This window comes from Pongo abelii, chromosome 2 (genome assembly GCF_028885655.2).
Source record: "Pongo abelii isolate AG06213 chromosome 2, NHGRI_mPonAbe1-v2.0_pri, whole genome shotgun sequence".
Lineage (NCBI taxonomy): Eukaryota > Metazoa > Chordata > Mammalia > Primates > Hominidae > Pongo > Pongo abelii.
The window spans coordinates 143,127,636-143,144,036 of NC_085928.1; the positions used below are offsets into that span (position 1 = coordinate 143,127,636).

Here is a 16,401-nt window from a genome sequence, read left to right on the forward strand (position 1 = left end):
CTACTTTGCCCCATAACTACAACTCCATTTCTTGGCTCCCCTTTATGGCAAGACTCCTTCAAAAATCGTTGTTTATACTCAATGTCTCCGATTCTTCTCATTTCTTTATGAACCCACACCAGCTTCCACCACCATCATGCCACCAAAACTCTTATTGTTATGATGACACCACTGACCTTCATAATGCTCAATCCACTGGCCAATTTTCTATTCTCACCTTTCTTTATCTTTGAGCAGTCCTGGACACAGTTAACCCCTCCTCCCTCTTTGAAATACTTGGCTTCTAAAATAATCTCTAGGCTTTCCTCCTTTCTAGCTCCTTCTCAGTCTCCTTTGCTGGTTCCTCCTCTAAAGGTGAGCACCTCAAGGTGTTGCTTAGAGCTCTTTTCTTTGGCTGGAAGTGGTGGCTCACACCTATAATCCCAACACTTTGGGAGGCCAAGGCAGGAGGATTGCTCGAGTCCAGGAATTTAAGGCCAGCCTGAGCAATGTGGTAAGATCCCCGTATCAACAAAAAAATTAAAAATTAGCCAGGTGTGGTGACATGCACCCGAAGTCCTAGTTGCTTTGAAGGCAGAGGTGGAAGTATTGCGTGAGTCCAGAGGTCAAGACTGTAATGGGCTGTGATCATCTACACTCCAGCCTGGACGACACAGCGAGACCTTGTCTTAAACAAAACAAAACCTCTTTCCTTTCTTTGCCTTCTCCTACTCTCTTGGCATCTATTCTCACGTGGCTTTACACATTACCTACAAACTCAGAACCCCAAATTTTTATCTCCAGCCCAAACCATTCCTCAAACTTCCAGCTTTATTTGCAACTGCCTATTTAACAACTACTTGGATATCTAATAGGCATCTCAAACTTCATGTGTCTAACATGTGAACTCTTGATCTTTAGGCTCTAATCCCAACCTGTTCTGTTCAACTCAGTTTGGACTGGCAACTCCATTCTTCTCATCTCTCAGACCAAAAATTTGAAAAGAATCAAATTTTAAAATCTACCATGTCTTGTGGAAAACTGATTTCAAATGACTGAGAATTCTTAACATCTAGACATCCTCGTAAAACTATTTGAGTTCAAAGATAAAAGGCCAGGTGTTGTGGCTCATGCCTGTAATCCCAGCACTTTCAGAGGCCAAGGCAGGCAGAACACTTGATATCAGGAGTTCAAGGTCAGCCTGGCCAACACGGCAAAACCCCGTCTCTACTAAAAATACAAAAATTAGCCGGGCATGATGGCGCATGCCTGTAATCCCAGCTACTCGGGAGGCTGAGGCAGGAGAATCGCTTGAACCTAGGAGGCAGAGGTTGCAGTGAGCTGAGATTGTGCCACTGCACTCCAGCCTGGGTCCTGGGTGACAGAGCGAGACTCTGTCTTAAAAAAAAAAAAAAAAAGATAAAAGAAAAATCCACATAACCTCCAGGCAAAAAGATGAAATAACTTACAAAGACAAGTAATTTAATTAGATTGGCATCAGATTTTTTTTCAAAAACAACACATACAAAGCAAGGCAGTAGTGGAAGAGCATTTTCAGGAAACTCAAGAAAAAAACCTGCAAGCTAAAAATAGTACATCCAAACAATTTGTAGAAGAAGCAAGGCCACAGTAAAAGTTATGAACATGCACAACTCAAGGAATACTGTACACATGTGTACACACAGGTTCCTGAGGAACCTACTAGAAAATGAACTTCATCCTACCAAAAGTGACAGGTAAGCTTCAAAAAGAGTATGCATTTCTTATATTCGATTGCAGAGTTAAGACCAAAACGAGGGTGGGGTCTGTGGGTTGAAAAAATATATCTTCCCTCCTGACAAAGTAAAAAAATATGCAATGAAAAATAGAAGACAGAAAAGGGAGAAACAGAATAAGATCTTCTACACAGGCAATTAGTGGGAGTCAAAAATATAATTTAAAACTGACAAATAATAAAGAATACTATTTAAGTAAGAAGAGGTATGCATCATCATGCCCAGCTAATTTTTCCAACTTTTTGTAGATGTGGGGTCTCACCATGTTGCCCAGGCTGGTGTCCAACTCCTTGCCTCAAGTGATCCACCTCAGCCTCAATGTGCTGGGATAACAGGCATGAGCCACTATGTCCAGCCATCCTTGTATTTATTTCTTTTTGAGACAGGGTCTTGCTCTGTCACTCAGGCTGGAGTGCAGTGGTAGGATGATAGCTCACTGTAGCCTCAAACTCCTGGGCTCAAGCCATCTTGCTGCCTCAGCCTCCTGAGTTCTAGGACTACAGGTGCACTCCACCAAGCCCAGCTAATTAAAAAAAAAAATTTGTTAGAGATGGGGGTCTCGCTATATTGCCTAGACTGGTCCAGAACTCCTGGTCTCAAGTGAAGCTCCCACCTCAGCCTCCCAAAGTGCTGGGATTACAGGTGTAAGCCACCACGCTCAGCCCCTTGTACCACTTTTATTTTGCAACTTTTTGTAAGTTAGAAATTATTTTGAAGTAAAAAGTGAAATAAAACAACTTATAATAGCAAGTATCAGCAAAGATGAGGAACACTGGGTACACTCAACACACTACTGGTGGAAGCATAAACTGGTATAATCACTTTGGTAAAAAATTTGTCATTCTCTACTGAAGCTGAAATATAACCCAACAATTTCACTTCTCGGTATATACCACGTAGTAACACACACACATAGACTCCAAGAGACATGCACAAGAATGTTCACAGTAAAATTATTTTGTAAGGGCAAAAAACTAGTAACCAACTAAATACCCATCAACAGTACACTGGAAATGTAAATTCTGTATATCCATACAAAGGAATAAATAAATGAACTATATCTGCATGCAGCAAAACAGACAAATCTACATAAGGGTTAAAGAACAATAAAAAAAAAAACAGACTCAAAAGAATACATACTATGATTCCACATATTTAAAAGTCAAAAACAAGTATAACAAAACTATAGTGTTAGAAGTCAGGAGTATACTTTAGGGAGGAAGCAGTGATGGAGCCACAAGGAAGGGTTTACAGTACTGGCCATGGTCTCTATCTGAACGTGTATAGTGGCTTCCCAATGATTTACCCTGATATTTCATTAGCAGTATATTTATTGTACTGCTCTGATGTATATTAATTAAAAATTAAGTTTAAATAAGTGGTGAGTTTTTTTTGGGAGGGGGTAAGGGTGAGGCCTAATAGATGGTCAATTTTGTGATTATTCCATGGGCCCTTTCATGTTTTGAGTAAAGAATTCAACATACCATATTATATCAGTTTGAAGAACCACTGATTATAAGATGAAGCATTATTTATGTGCCATCAAAAAAGAAAGAAAAAAGAGAAAAAATACTGCTCAATAAACTATGACTCTAAACAATAAAATCTTTAAACGTGTTTTTTTGTACTGAGGCTATTCAGAACTATCAGCTTTCCACTGCAAAACTTTTATTGCAAAGTATCTATATAAGAATGGTCTCAATGACTGAAAATATTTCTACTATTTTCTTGCCTACTAATATTATTACATTTGCTCTTCAGAGAGTCTGTGAGCTATGACACTTTAGAGATCATCTGGATTTTATAGATGAGAATAATGAAGCCGAAAGAGGTTGACTTGCTTTTAAAAGGCAGTAGGAGGCAAAGAAGAGGCTTGATCCTACACCTCACAGTTCCCAAGACTGATTTTCCTCTATGTCTTAAGGGATATGGACCTGAGTATTAATCACAGTACAAAATGTTACCTCAGAAGAGATTTCATTTGAAAACTTAGAATTTTGAGTTTAATAGTAAAGACACATTTTTTTTTCATGTGCGTCACTGGAATTCTGACCAAAAATAAAGATATAAATTAGCTTGGGGCAAACTGTCCTGGATATCAATTAATATTTATTGTCTGAATATGAATAATCTATAAACTTTTTAGTAAGTCTGCTCCAAAACACGATAAAAATTATTAAAATATTGCTTCTAAATACCCTACAAACAAAAATATCAACACATGAATGAGTAAAATAATTCTTCAAAGGTTCGTGGATAAAGAAATCATAGACAGTGAGTTTGAACGGCCACTTAAAAGGTCAAAAGCTACTAAAGAAATAATGATGAAAATCAGCTTTGGAAAATCAAAGAAAATTATTTGGAAGATTATATTAGCCCCTGATTTACAAAAGCATTTTTCAGAAAGGGAGCCATACTATAATGCTCACGAGATCAAACTAAAACACAGACTTAACTCATGTCTTTACAGGAAACAATTCAAGTAAAGTGATAACACACATTTTCAGAAGGCAAATCGTGGGTGTACTCTGAGAACCAACATATAAAGTAGCAGTGTGTTTACATTTTATAGTTTATAAAGTGATTTCATCATTTGATCTTTATAATCTATGAATTTTCAGAGCAAATATTATCTTCTTTGTATGAAAAAACTGAAGCTCAGATATGTTAAATGACTGGCCTAGTCATGCAGTTTAAGATCGATCTGGTACTTGAACCCAGATGTCCTAATTTCACACCATATTTATCTATAGCTGTTACCTTAACCCGAAATGTATATTGGGACTCAAAACATTCAAACTCAGTAACATAAATCTACTTGCCAACGTCTCCGGAAAATTTATTACTACACTTCAGAGGTGATGCTGAATTTGGTGCTTTAACTTTATAAACGGTAAAACTTAACTCTGGGACCACTGCCTATAAACCTTACCTTCACATCAAAGGAAGGCTTGAAGAGTTTGTCCTTGGACAGGAATTTTGATGGTGTATCCAGGTGTAATGAGGGCTCCTTCTGAAGTGGTTGTCCTACTGCTGGGGAGGCTGCGACCTGTCTGGCATGTTGTGAGACCACAGCACGGAAAGCTTTACTCTGAAAGCGGTTCATATCTAAAGGTGTAACGACGGTTTTTCTGTGAGTTTGCAGGCGTGTGCCAGGATGCTCTGCAGTATCTGAATTTAGACTGATTCCATTTGTTATTTCTGTTTCCAAACTTCGTTCTGGAGATTTAAAATGAAAAGAAACAAATATGAGCCACTAATGCCCACTTTTTTCCGGTACACAAGAAGTAATATTTTATATTGTCTTCTTTCCTTTCTTTCTTGCATAACTCCTGGGCTCAAGTGATCCATCTACCTTGGCATCCTAATCTAACTGTTAGTTTTCATGTCAATTCTCAGGTACACTTTAAATCACAAAATTATATACCTACTTTTTAAGAAACAAACCAGATTATGCATTAAATATATGTTGAGTTAGACAAGCCCATCAACTGAAAAAATAAAAAGATTTCCTGTTTCATCTTGCTATGTCTCAATAAGCCTATTTGCCAAAAATTGTTGTCAGTGAATGTCTTTCTAGTCAATGACAGAGTAAAAAGAAAATCTGAATTACAGGTACTCAAGTTAACTACAGTCTAGTTTTGGAAAGTCCTTAATCAAATTTTAATATGACCTAAACATCACTTAGCCTCAGTCATAAAATTACCAGTCTGTCTGGCAAAATAAGTAATGACTCTGAGAGGTATTCCCAAGCTGCTGATATGTCCCTGAAGTTTGCCCAGGGATGCTATTCTCTTACAAGAGAGGGTACTGCATTCTTCCACCTTTTTTCAACATTTAACAAAAAAACTTATTAGATAGCTACTCCACGCCAGGCCTAGTGTTAGACATGGGAATACAGAATTCACAAGAAATGCATGTTCATTGCCTTTCTGGAACTTTAAATTTAGCAGGGAGACACAAAATAAACCACCATTATAACACTGAGGTAAGAGATAAAAGGGATGATACAGAGTGCCATGGTGAAACAAAACATTACACCAAGACAAAGGCCATACTTGGTGAGTCAAGAATGCTTCCCAAGACAGTGTGGTGATTCCTCAAAGATCTAGAACTAGAAATACCATTTGACCCAGCAATCCCATTACTGGGTATATACCCAAAGGATTACAAATCATGCTACTATAAAGACACATGTACACGTATGTTTATTGCAGCACTATTCACAATAGCAAAGACTTGGAACCAACCCAAATGTCTATCAATGATATACTGGATTAAGAAAATGTGGCACATATACACCATGGAATACTACGCAGCCATAAAAAAGGATGAATTCATGTCCTTTGTAGGGACATGGCTGAAGCTGGAAACCATCATTCTGAGGAAACTATCACAAGGACAGAAAACCAAACACCACGTGTTCTCACTCATAAGTGGAAACTGAACAGACACAGGGCGGGGAACATCACACACCCGGGCCTGTCGTAGGATGGGGGGATGGGGGAGGGATAGTATTAGGAGAAATACCTAATGTAAATGATGAGTTAATGGGTGCAGCAAACCAACATGGCACATGTACACATATGTAACAAACCTGCACGTTGTGCACATGTACCCTAGAACTTAAAGTATAATAATAATTAAAAAAAAAAAAGAAAGGCTTCCAAGGGAAAGTGGTATCTTAGCTGAGAACTGAAAGATAAGCAGGAAGAGCAGGCAACTGTGAGGTGGTCTACAGGAAACATGCAGAAGCCCAAAGATAAGAGGAGAGAGAGTATGTTAATTACACAGTGTGTTACTATGAGCCATAGAAGGAATCAACAGTAAATAGGAGCCAAGCTTACATCTTTAGACTTCAAACACTGAGACCTTCACTGCACCCAATGTGAAAAGCAAAAATCAATGACCTTTCCTAAACACAAGCATTGGCACATTTATATCCCAGAAACCATCTAGTTGTAAATATATATAAAAGAACAGAATAAAAGTATTAACCTTCTTTAGATGAATTTTCAATCAGAAAATGGCTTTCGTCTGCTCTCTTTCCCGTTCTAGCAGTCTCCAACAGCCAAGCTATAGTAACTGCAGGTAAATTCCACTTCTTTGCAGCTTCATATTTAGAGCCACCACGTTCTTTCAGTATAAGATGAGTACTGGCAAACATGCCTTTCTTTGCATTGGATTTGCGAACAAAGTATTCTTGAACACTGAAATTTATATTTAAAGAAGTGGAAATGGTCACATATACAATTAACCCGCAAAACTAACAAAATTTCCAACACAACAGTGTGGTTAGAGATCATGTAAGTATAAAAAAAAAATACTGATTAAAAGTTGGTTTACTTTATCTGAAATTAAGCTAATCCCTTTACAAATGCTTACTCTAGGGTAAAAATGTATTGCTGTAACAAACTTTTTATAAAAACATAATTAGACATGCAAAGAACAGACAGCAAAAATCCTTTTGAGACACGGTCTTGCTATGTTGTCCAGACTGGAGTGCAGTGGCACAATCACACCAACACAACAGGTGCATTAAAAATATTACATACCTTGCTCCAAGGAGGTTTGCTAGGAATGTTAAAGACTCTTTTTCTGCTCCAGCACACTGGCTAAATGAAATAACACAATCCTCTAAAGGAGTCATTCCTGTCATTACTGGGACTGGTGTGAAGAGAGGATTCGACTTTGGATCAAACAAAGTCTGACAGTCTATGCAAGTAACCTTTTAAAAACAAGAGAAACAGTAAAGCCAACCTGAAATAAGCAACCAGTGGGTAACATTGGTTCAGGTACAGAAGCAATAATTTAGTTTTGATAAGAAGAAATTTTACTTTAATACAAACTTGTGTATGCTCATTCTCAATACATTTCATATCATAATGTTAGAGTATATATATACATACACACATATACATACATCGACTAATTACATTAGGCTATTAAAATCAGTAAGATCTATTATTGGAGTTACTGAATGTTGCTTTAAATTTCATTCCTTCTAATGTATTAGTTTATACTATTTTTCTCATAATTCTTGGAACGTTAAAAAAAAAATCAACAGTGAAATTACCAGTGATGCTTTGGTTGTGAGAAAACAAGACAAATAGTATGAGATGACCCTAGAGTGACCTCCTAAGAATGTTGCTGCTGTGGCCCTAGGAAACAGTAATCTCTACTGTATCGGGATTAGGCCAAGAAGCTTGCACATTTAATTTTAGAATTTCCCTTGCTAAAAGCAAAATCAAGAGTGTTCAAGTCCAAACATTGATTTACTGTAACTGAACTGTCTACGAAATAAACATTAACCTTCTTGGCATTCAGATATCCTTCGATACTTTAGTTCAACCACTAGTGTTGTCTTACCAGCCAGGTATTTGTAACAACTTCTCCCACAGTGGCTTCCACTTTACACCCCAGCAGAGGAACCACAGCATAATCGGCAACAGTTCTGCTCAGAAGGGACATGATTTTCCCAGCATTTTCTTTTATGATGTTTGCGATGTTAGATTCATTTTCATTACTAAAACCCAAAACAAGGAAACTCTTTTGGCTAAATAAGCCTTCTTCAGTAATTGTAGAAACATCAGGGACACAATGACTGACAGAAGACTGGTTTTCTTCTTGCAAAGAAATGTGAGTAGAATCATTCAAGGGCTCAGCATGAGTAGAATCATTAAAGGGCCTAACTTCAGACTTCTCGGCTTCAGACATCTTAGCCTCAACTGAAAGAGAAAAGTAAATGTTTTCTAACCAACAATTTACCTTATACAGTTTACTTCCTAGCAAGGATATTAATGTAACATGGAATCTGATAATTTTGACCATACTTACAAAACTAAAACTTACGTGTATAATAAAGGGATATGGATTCACCCCGTCTTCGGGGTTACCAAGAGTCCTTACCAGTATTACCATCATCCATTAGGAAGGAAAAGAGCAATCATGTTAGTTCTAGGTATTCCTAGTATAATGGAAATTTGAATTAGTTTAAAATTATATAGCTCCAACAGGACTGTCTTAGTTCCAAAACTGGTTTAGATGATTCACCGTAAAATTAAGAAACTATCATTAAGAAAAAAATTAACAAGTCTAAATGGTATAACTGTCAAGCCCTTAACATGGAACATGTTAACATGGAAATAACTATAAGGAAGTGGCAGGCAAATCCTAAAATATTTATTGTCTACTCCTTTAGAGAAAAAGTTTGCCCTGCTATGTGATTCCAACAAGGCTGGAAGCTATTCAAGAATCACTCTTTCATTTATATAAGCACTGTGACTAAGTACTTTACATGCATGTAATGCTCACATAATGCTAACTGTGAGGCTGATACTATCAGTACATCCCTTTTGTACAAAAGGAGTCTCAGGCTTGAAGAGGTTATGTAACTTGCCTAAGGTCACACAGTTAAGTAGCAGAAATGAGATACGAACCAAAATCTGTCTGACTCCAGAGTTCATAACACCATGTTATAGTGCCATCTTCGTACTTCTATCCTCATCTCCAATAGACACTAGCATTTTCATTTTTAAGTAAATTGTAATATACATTAGGAACTTGTAAATTAAGTACACTACAATATATATTAGGAACTTATGACTCCTACTAAACGTAAGTATTAAAACTGTACTTATTCACACTAAGGAAGCGTAGTTTTGTCTAGGGAGTTTACTGATCAGTAAGTCAGGAGAGCTGGGTTCTAGTTTTAGTCTCTTTGACCCTTGGTTTCATAATATAAGGAATAAAGGGTAACAGTATACTTACAAGTTACAGATATACTCATGAGAATGAATATGCTTAGATGGAATTAAAGGTGATGCAATACTATAAAACATTCCGGAAAGTTTTTTAAACAGTTTTGTTAAAATGTAAATAGTTTGTTTTATAAGTAAAAACCTTTTTATTTTTTGCAAGTACAATTATTTTGCAGTCACATCTAGGAGAAAAAAATAACTTTGTTCGATGTCTACGTGTTGTTGGTAAGATGGGAAGGAGGAAGAAATCCAGTAGACTTTTAGACTACTACTATAAAAACAAAGTAGAAATACTAAGTTCTTATAAACCATCAGTAAAACTCTGAAGTTATTAAGAGACTCATAATAAACTAACATGTTCTATAGCAGTTCTTTCCATTTATTTTAGCAGTAGGATCTCTTTTCAAACAGACTGCACCCAAAAGCCTAAGACATACTACATAATAAACCTATCATTCAAAAAGCTCCCCTAGGGCCGGGCATGGTATCTCAAGCCTGTAATCCCAGCACTTTGGGAGGCCGAGGTGGGCGGATCACAAGGTCAGGAGTTCAAGACCAGCCTGGCCAACATTGTGAAACCCCATCTCTACTAAAAATAGAAAAATTAGCTGGGCATGGTGGCGCGTGCCTGTAATTCCAGCTACTTGGGAGGCTGAGGCAGGAGAATCACTTGAACCCAGGAGGCAGAGGTTGCAGTGAGCCAAGACCGCGCCACTGCACTCCAGCCTGGTGACAGAGCGAGACTCCATCTCAAAAAAAAAAAAAAAACAAAAAACTCCCTTAAATCAAAAGCAATTTTAAGAATTAATTACAAAATACTTTATTATAGACTTTCTAAGATGCTTGGTGATCCACTGAGATTTACCATCACTTAATCCTTATAAAGTCAGTAAACCACTAGCTGTCTTAGGAAGGTTTAAGAAACTAATCACCTGCCCTACACCAAGTACCCTTGGCTGAAGGATAGTATATAAAATTGCTGGCTGGGTGCAGTGGCTCATGCCTATAATCCCAACACTCTGGGAGGCTAAGACAGGAGGATCACATGAGGCCAGGAGTTTGAGACCAATCTGGCCAACATGGTGAAACCCCATCTCTACTAAAAATACAAAAATTAGCTGGGCGTGGTGGTGCACACCTGTACTCCCAACTACTAAGGAGGCTGAGGGAAGAGAATTGCTTGAACCCAGGAGGAGGAGGTTGCAGTGATCCGAGCTTGTGACACTACACTCCATCCTCAGCGATGGAGTGAGACCCTGTCTCCAAAAAAAAAAAAAAAAAAAAATCACTTTCAGTTATACTACCACAATATCCTGGAAAATTAAGATGATTTCCTGATGTGATACAATATTAAAGCATAAGTAAATGGTTTGAGAAAAGTCAATTTTGTAGTACGGAAATAGTGTAAATAAAAAAGGAATGCTAGGAATTCCCTCTCTAGAAATATAGTGGGCTAGGATCTTTGAAACCCTCTCACTAAAAACACTTCAAAATACAGGATAAAATATTAAAATCCAGACCACTAAAGTGGTTACTAAATCCAGAACATTAAGTAGTTACTAAAGCTAATGGTTAGTCAAAATCTATTAAATATTTATGCAGTAACCCAGACCCTTGGAATGTAAAGGTATCACACAAGAGATAGGAGCCAATCTTTTGGTTTCATAAAACTTAGAGGTGAAGGAGAGTATACCTGAGAGAACAAACCCAGAACCCATGAAGAGACATACCTTTAGTAAATAGATCAAAACCAACCAACCAACAACAAAACTGCCCTGTAAAGGAAGAGGTCAAGAACACTGGCTTTGGGTCAAGGGGAAAAAACATCTCTCCTAAGAATCTGTTCATCAGAGGCTGTTCCTCAAAGTAGGTTTGGGTATAAATTCATATAGCTGGATGGTCTAAGAACCCTCCAGCCAATACACCAACTTAAAGGTGTACTGAGTTTGTAAACTCCTAGGCACCTAGCAGACTCAAACATGAACCTTTTCGGGGATAACAAACCCCTAACCCAAGTTTCTTAGAATTCCTAGAGTCCTAGTTAAGTGCAAGTTCACAATAAAAATCACAAAACACAAGAAAACCAGGCACCATAAACAATAACCAACAGAACAATTCACAGATGTTTTGATAGGTTTAATGTGTTTTAAGAAATAAAGAACAAAAAATACAAATACAAAATGACAGACTTGGCTGGGTGTGGTGGCTCACACCTGTAATCCCAGCACTTTGGGAGGCTGAGGTGGGAGGACTGCTTGAGCCCAGGAGTTCAAGACCAGCCTGGGTAACATAGTAGCACCCCATCTCTATTTTTAAAAGTAAAAAAATAAATGACAGACTATTTAAAAAGCTAAAACTTCTAGGAATTGAAAAATTAATTATTAAAACAGAAAATTTAATGGATGGATAAAACAGATTAGGCTATAGCGGAAGAGATGATTCATGATCTGGAAAAAAATCTGAAGGAATTACACATAATAAATCACAGAAAGACAAAAAGATGGAAGATAAGGACAGGTTAAGTGACCCATATGCAAAGCAAATGGGAGTTAAGAGAATATAGAGAATGGGGGAGAGGCAATATTCAAAGAGATAATAAACATTTCTTGACCTAACAAAAAGCAAAAAACCTACTAATTCTCAGATTCAGAAAGCACAATGAATCTCAAGCAGGACAAATAAATGGTAAAGCTCTAGGACACAAAAACCAAAAGGAAGACTATCTTAAAAACAGCCAGAGGATAAAGACAGATTACCTGTAAAGGAATGACAGACTGACATCTGACTTCCTATCCAGCAGTCAGGGAAATAGATGACAATGAAACAATATCTCTGTGCTTAAAGAAACTGTCTAGAACTGTATACCCAGCGGCAGAGTCTTAGAGAAACTAAAGGAGTTTCTAAAGGATATTATTTTAGGAAGAAAGAAAATGATTCCAAAAGAGAGGTCTCAGATGTAAAAAGAACTGGGGAGAGCAAAGAAACAGTTAAACGTGTTAGTAAATGAAACAAATATTGACCATATAAAAGGATAATAATGCCTAATCATAAGATGTTAAAAGATAATGAAAATACTAGACAAAATCACATAAGCTGAGTATGTTGACGAGTGGGGAGAGGAAGCAGGGCTAGTTGTGATCATTAAATTATTTTAGGCTGGGCTCAGTGGCTCACGCCCGTAATCCCAGCACTTTGGGAGGCCGAGGCGGGTGGATCACCTGAGGTCGGGAGTTCAAGACCAGCCTGGCCAACACTGAGAAACTCCATCTCTACTAAAAATACAAAATTAGCCAGGGATGGTGGCGCATGCCTGTAATCCCAGCTACTTGGGAGGCTGAGGCAGAAGAATCACTTGAACCTGGGAGGCGGAGGTTGCAGTGAGCTGAGATCGTGCCACTACACTCCAGCCTGCGCAACAAGAGCGAAATTCTGCTTCAAAAAAAAAAAAAAAGTTTTCTAAGGTTCTTGTTTTATTCGAGGTAGATTAAAATTCTGATTAACTTTAGATTTTAAGTTATGATACACATTAAATTTACTTAAATGTATATATTTTTGGCTATATTAGGTATTTTATAAAGGCTTTTTTAATAAGAAGTAATGATGTTTATAATGCTTCATTGGCAATTTACCTTACTACATGATAAGAGTACATACTGAGGTAGTAGTCCACAGTACAGTGTTTCATGCATTAAAGACCACAATAATCCAGTAAGAGGCATTTGTTACAAGGTTTTAATAAAAGGCTCATGATATTATAAACTCACACACAAATCAAGCAATGCCTGTATATATAACAAATCAAAATAGAGCTAGTTAGCTGAAGACAGGAGAGAGGGTTAAAGGTTTCAGGACCCTATTGTCTTGCCTGCTCAGAAAAACAGTTATAAGGAAAATTTTAAGGAAAGAAAAAGGTTAATTTAACTTAAAATCCAGAAAACTTGGCAGAGATCACATATGTATGTATTAGGCTACTAAAATATTTCTTACTAACTACAAATACTAATCAAGCATTTCTTACCTACTGTGGAGCTATCATTTTCATATTGAGAGAGCAGATCTTCATCAGCTTGCTCATGCTTTTCACTAGGAGCAAAGTCTTTCTTAGAGAAGCTGCTGTTCTTCTTTTTTAAAAGAGCTGCTTTACTTTCAGGCTGATGTGAAACTGGAATTTCCACTGGCTGGTAATTAGCATGGATATATGGTTCTTCAGAAAGCATATAACCTTTACTGAAACACTCTAGCAACCACTTTGCTCCCACTACATGAGGCCTACAAAAATAGCACATAGTTATGTATTAGTGCAAGCTATAAAGACCATCATCCCACTTGTCATGCAGTTTCCAGAACTGCATGGATATGCAATTTTAAGAAAAATTATGTAGTAGAAATTGCTTTGAATTAAAAACTGAAAAAAACCTGTGGGCCGATTTATTCCAAAACTGCTTCAATTCATCATCATAATCTCCCACAATAACATGAGTTACATCTTCATTAAGCTGGTTAAAACGAACTCCACCTCCACTGTTAATAAGTCTTCTCAGTTTATCTAGCTTTCTGCCACTAAAACCGCAAAGATATATCTGCAAGAAAGAAAATATTTAATGTACATAACATGCTTTCTCTCAATAGAAAAAAACTAAAAATATATATCTAAATCCACTGTGTATAAATAAGACAACTTGTGTACATTTAAGATATATGAATAAATACATTCTGAAACTTTTGATTTTTTAACAGTTCTGTAACTTTTCTTTACAATCTCATACAGCATTATCTTTCACAGTAGATACTTGATAAGTATTTTGAGGCTATAAATAAAATAGAAGCCAGATTCCAACATCTTCTAAATATTAGTGCATACCAACTTCTAAAATGCAGGTAACTTCTTTAACTGTGAAGCTTACTTGTAAATTTTAAAGTAATTATAAAAGTAAACTGTAGTTAACTGTCTGAATTCTGAATACCTGGGTTTAAATTGTGTGTGGGGGGAGAGGGTTGATTTTTCCAGCTGCCTATGATAAACGACAATAGGCAAGTTGCTTACGCTCTTTAAACCAATTTTCTTACCTATAAATTGACGTTACCTTACAGAGTTGACTGAACAAAAAATATATATAAGTCAAAGAACTGAACACAATGCTTTGAGGATAACATGTATGCAGTAATTTATTTTTAGCTCTCAGGATATATATATTTAAGCCAATTTAATCAATGTAAAATCATTTTACCTCTATTTTACATAAGGTGCCCTTGAAAAAATTTAAGTATGACACATCTACTCCAAACTGCATTTACACCCCAAATTAAATCACCCCCATTACTAGAATATATTTTAACAAATATTTGGAATCATATACTTTCTATATGTAAGAAATAATTAAAAGTTATATCTAGAATTAGTAGTCTAGGATAAAACATCATACAAAACACCTCTGGGCCAAGTGTGGTGGCTCATGCCTGTAATCCTAACATTCTGGGAGGCCAAGGTGGGCAGACGGCTTGAGGTCAGAAGTTCAAGACCAGCCTGGCCAATATGGTGAAACCCTCGTCTCTACTAAAAATAGAAAAATTAGCCAGGCGTGGTAGCATGCACCTGTAATCCCAACTACTTAGGAGGCTGAGGCAGGAGAATCGCTTGAACCTAAGAGGAAGATGTTGCAATGAGCTGAGATCACGCTACTGCACTCCAGCCTGGGTGACAGAGCAAGTCTCCGTCTCAAAACAAAAAGAAAAAACCCACCTTTTGTAAGTTGGCAAGTTTAAAAAAAAAAAAAAAAGTTAAGGTAATTTGCCGAATTTCCCTTTTTTTTTTTTTTTTTTTTAAATTTTGAGACGGAGTTTCACTCTTGTTGACCAGACTGGAGTGCAATGGCGCAATCTCGGCTCACTGCAACCTCTGCCTCCTGGGTTCAAGTGATTCTCCTACCTCAGCCTCCCAAGCAGCTGGGATTATAGGTGCCTGCCACAACACCCAGCTAATTTTTTTTGTATTTTTAGTAGAGACGTGGGTTCACCATGTTGGCCAGGCTGGTCTCGAACTCCTGACCTCAGGTATCTCCCACCTTGGCCTCCCAAAAATGCTGGGATTACAGGCACGAGCCACCAAGCCCAGCTCCAATTTCCCTTCTTAACAATAAGGTAGGGTTAAATTTTTGCTACTCTGTGAAAATTAATGCACAGCCAAGTCATTCTACAAATAGGAATACATTAAGTATTCCAATCTAAGACAGCGGAAAATATACAGCATATGCTGTTTCCATCAACAAACTTATAAGACAGTTATTCATATACTAAAAAATTAAATAACCCAAGAAATACCAAACAAAGCAGTGGCTCTAATGGTGAGGAATACAGACTTTGGAGTAGATAACTGGCCACTTAATGTCTCTCTGTGTGACTCTGAACAAGAATTTTAATTCTCTAAGTCTTATCCTCAAGATAATATCCATTTTAGAGTTATTTGTGGGAATTAAATGTGATTTTATATATATATTAACATACATAAAATGATTAGCACAGTGTCTAATACACTGTAAACACTTAGATGATGCTTATAAATAAAAGTCCAAACCTGGGCAACATAGTGAGACCTTGTCTCTACAAAAAAATTTTAAAAATTACCCAGGTGTAGTGGCACATGCCTGTAGTCCTAACTGCTCGGGAGACTGAGGGGTGGCTGATGCCCAGGAGTTCAAGGTTACAGGAAGCTATGATTATGCCACTGCATCCCAGCCTGGGCAACAGAGTGACACCCTATCTCAAAAAAATTTTTTAAAAAATCCAATAAGTTGTTCAGAAACTAAGTGCTTTCAAAATATAGCAGATGGAAAGACTAATGTAGTTAGGAGGGTTCAGAGAAGAGTTAAAACCTGAAATGAACTTCTAAA

General features: G+C 37.1%; 1 protein-coding gene across 6 annotated transcripts in view; it reads right to left on the minus strand.

Moving 5' to 3' along the window:
• The window catches only part of TOPBP1 (DNA topoisomerase II binding protein 1), a 61,551-nt gene that overhangs the window by 35,303 nt on the left and 9,847 nt on the right, over positions 1-16,401 (minus strand). For all 6 annotated transcript variants that reach the window (XM_054552645.2, XM_054552644.2, XM_054552646.2 and 3 more), the window contains 6 exons: positions 13,931-14,094; positions 13,533-13,783; positions 8,124-8,482; positions 7,310-7,482; positions 6,753-6,964; positions 4,687-4,973 (listed from right to left, as the gene is read on the minus strand). In XM_054552645.2, coding sequence (XP_054408620.2) covers positions 4,687-4,973; positions 6,753-6,964; positions 7,310-7,482; positions 8,124-8,482; positions 13,533-13,783; positions 13,931-14,094 — 1,446 coding nt within the window. The remainder of the gene's footprint in view (positions 1-4,686; positions 4,974-6,752; positions 6,965-7,309; positions 7,483-8,123; positions 8,483-13,532; positions 13,784-13,930; positions 14,095-16,401) is intronic.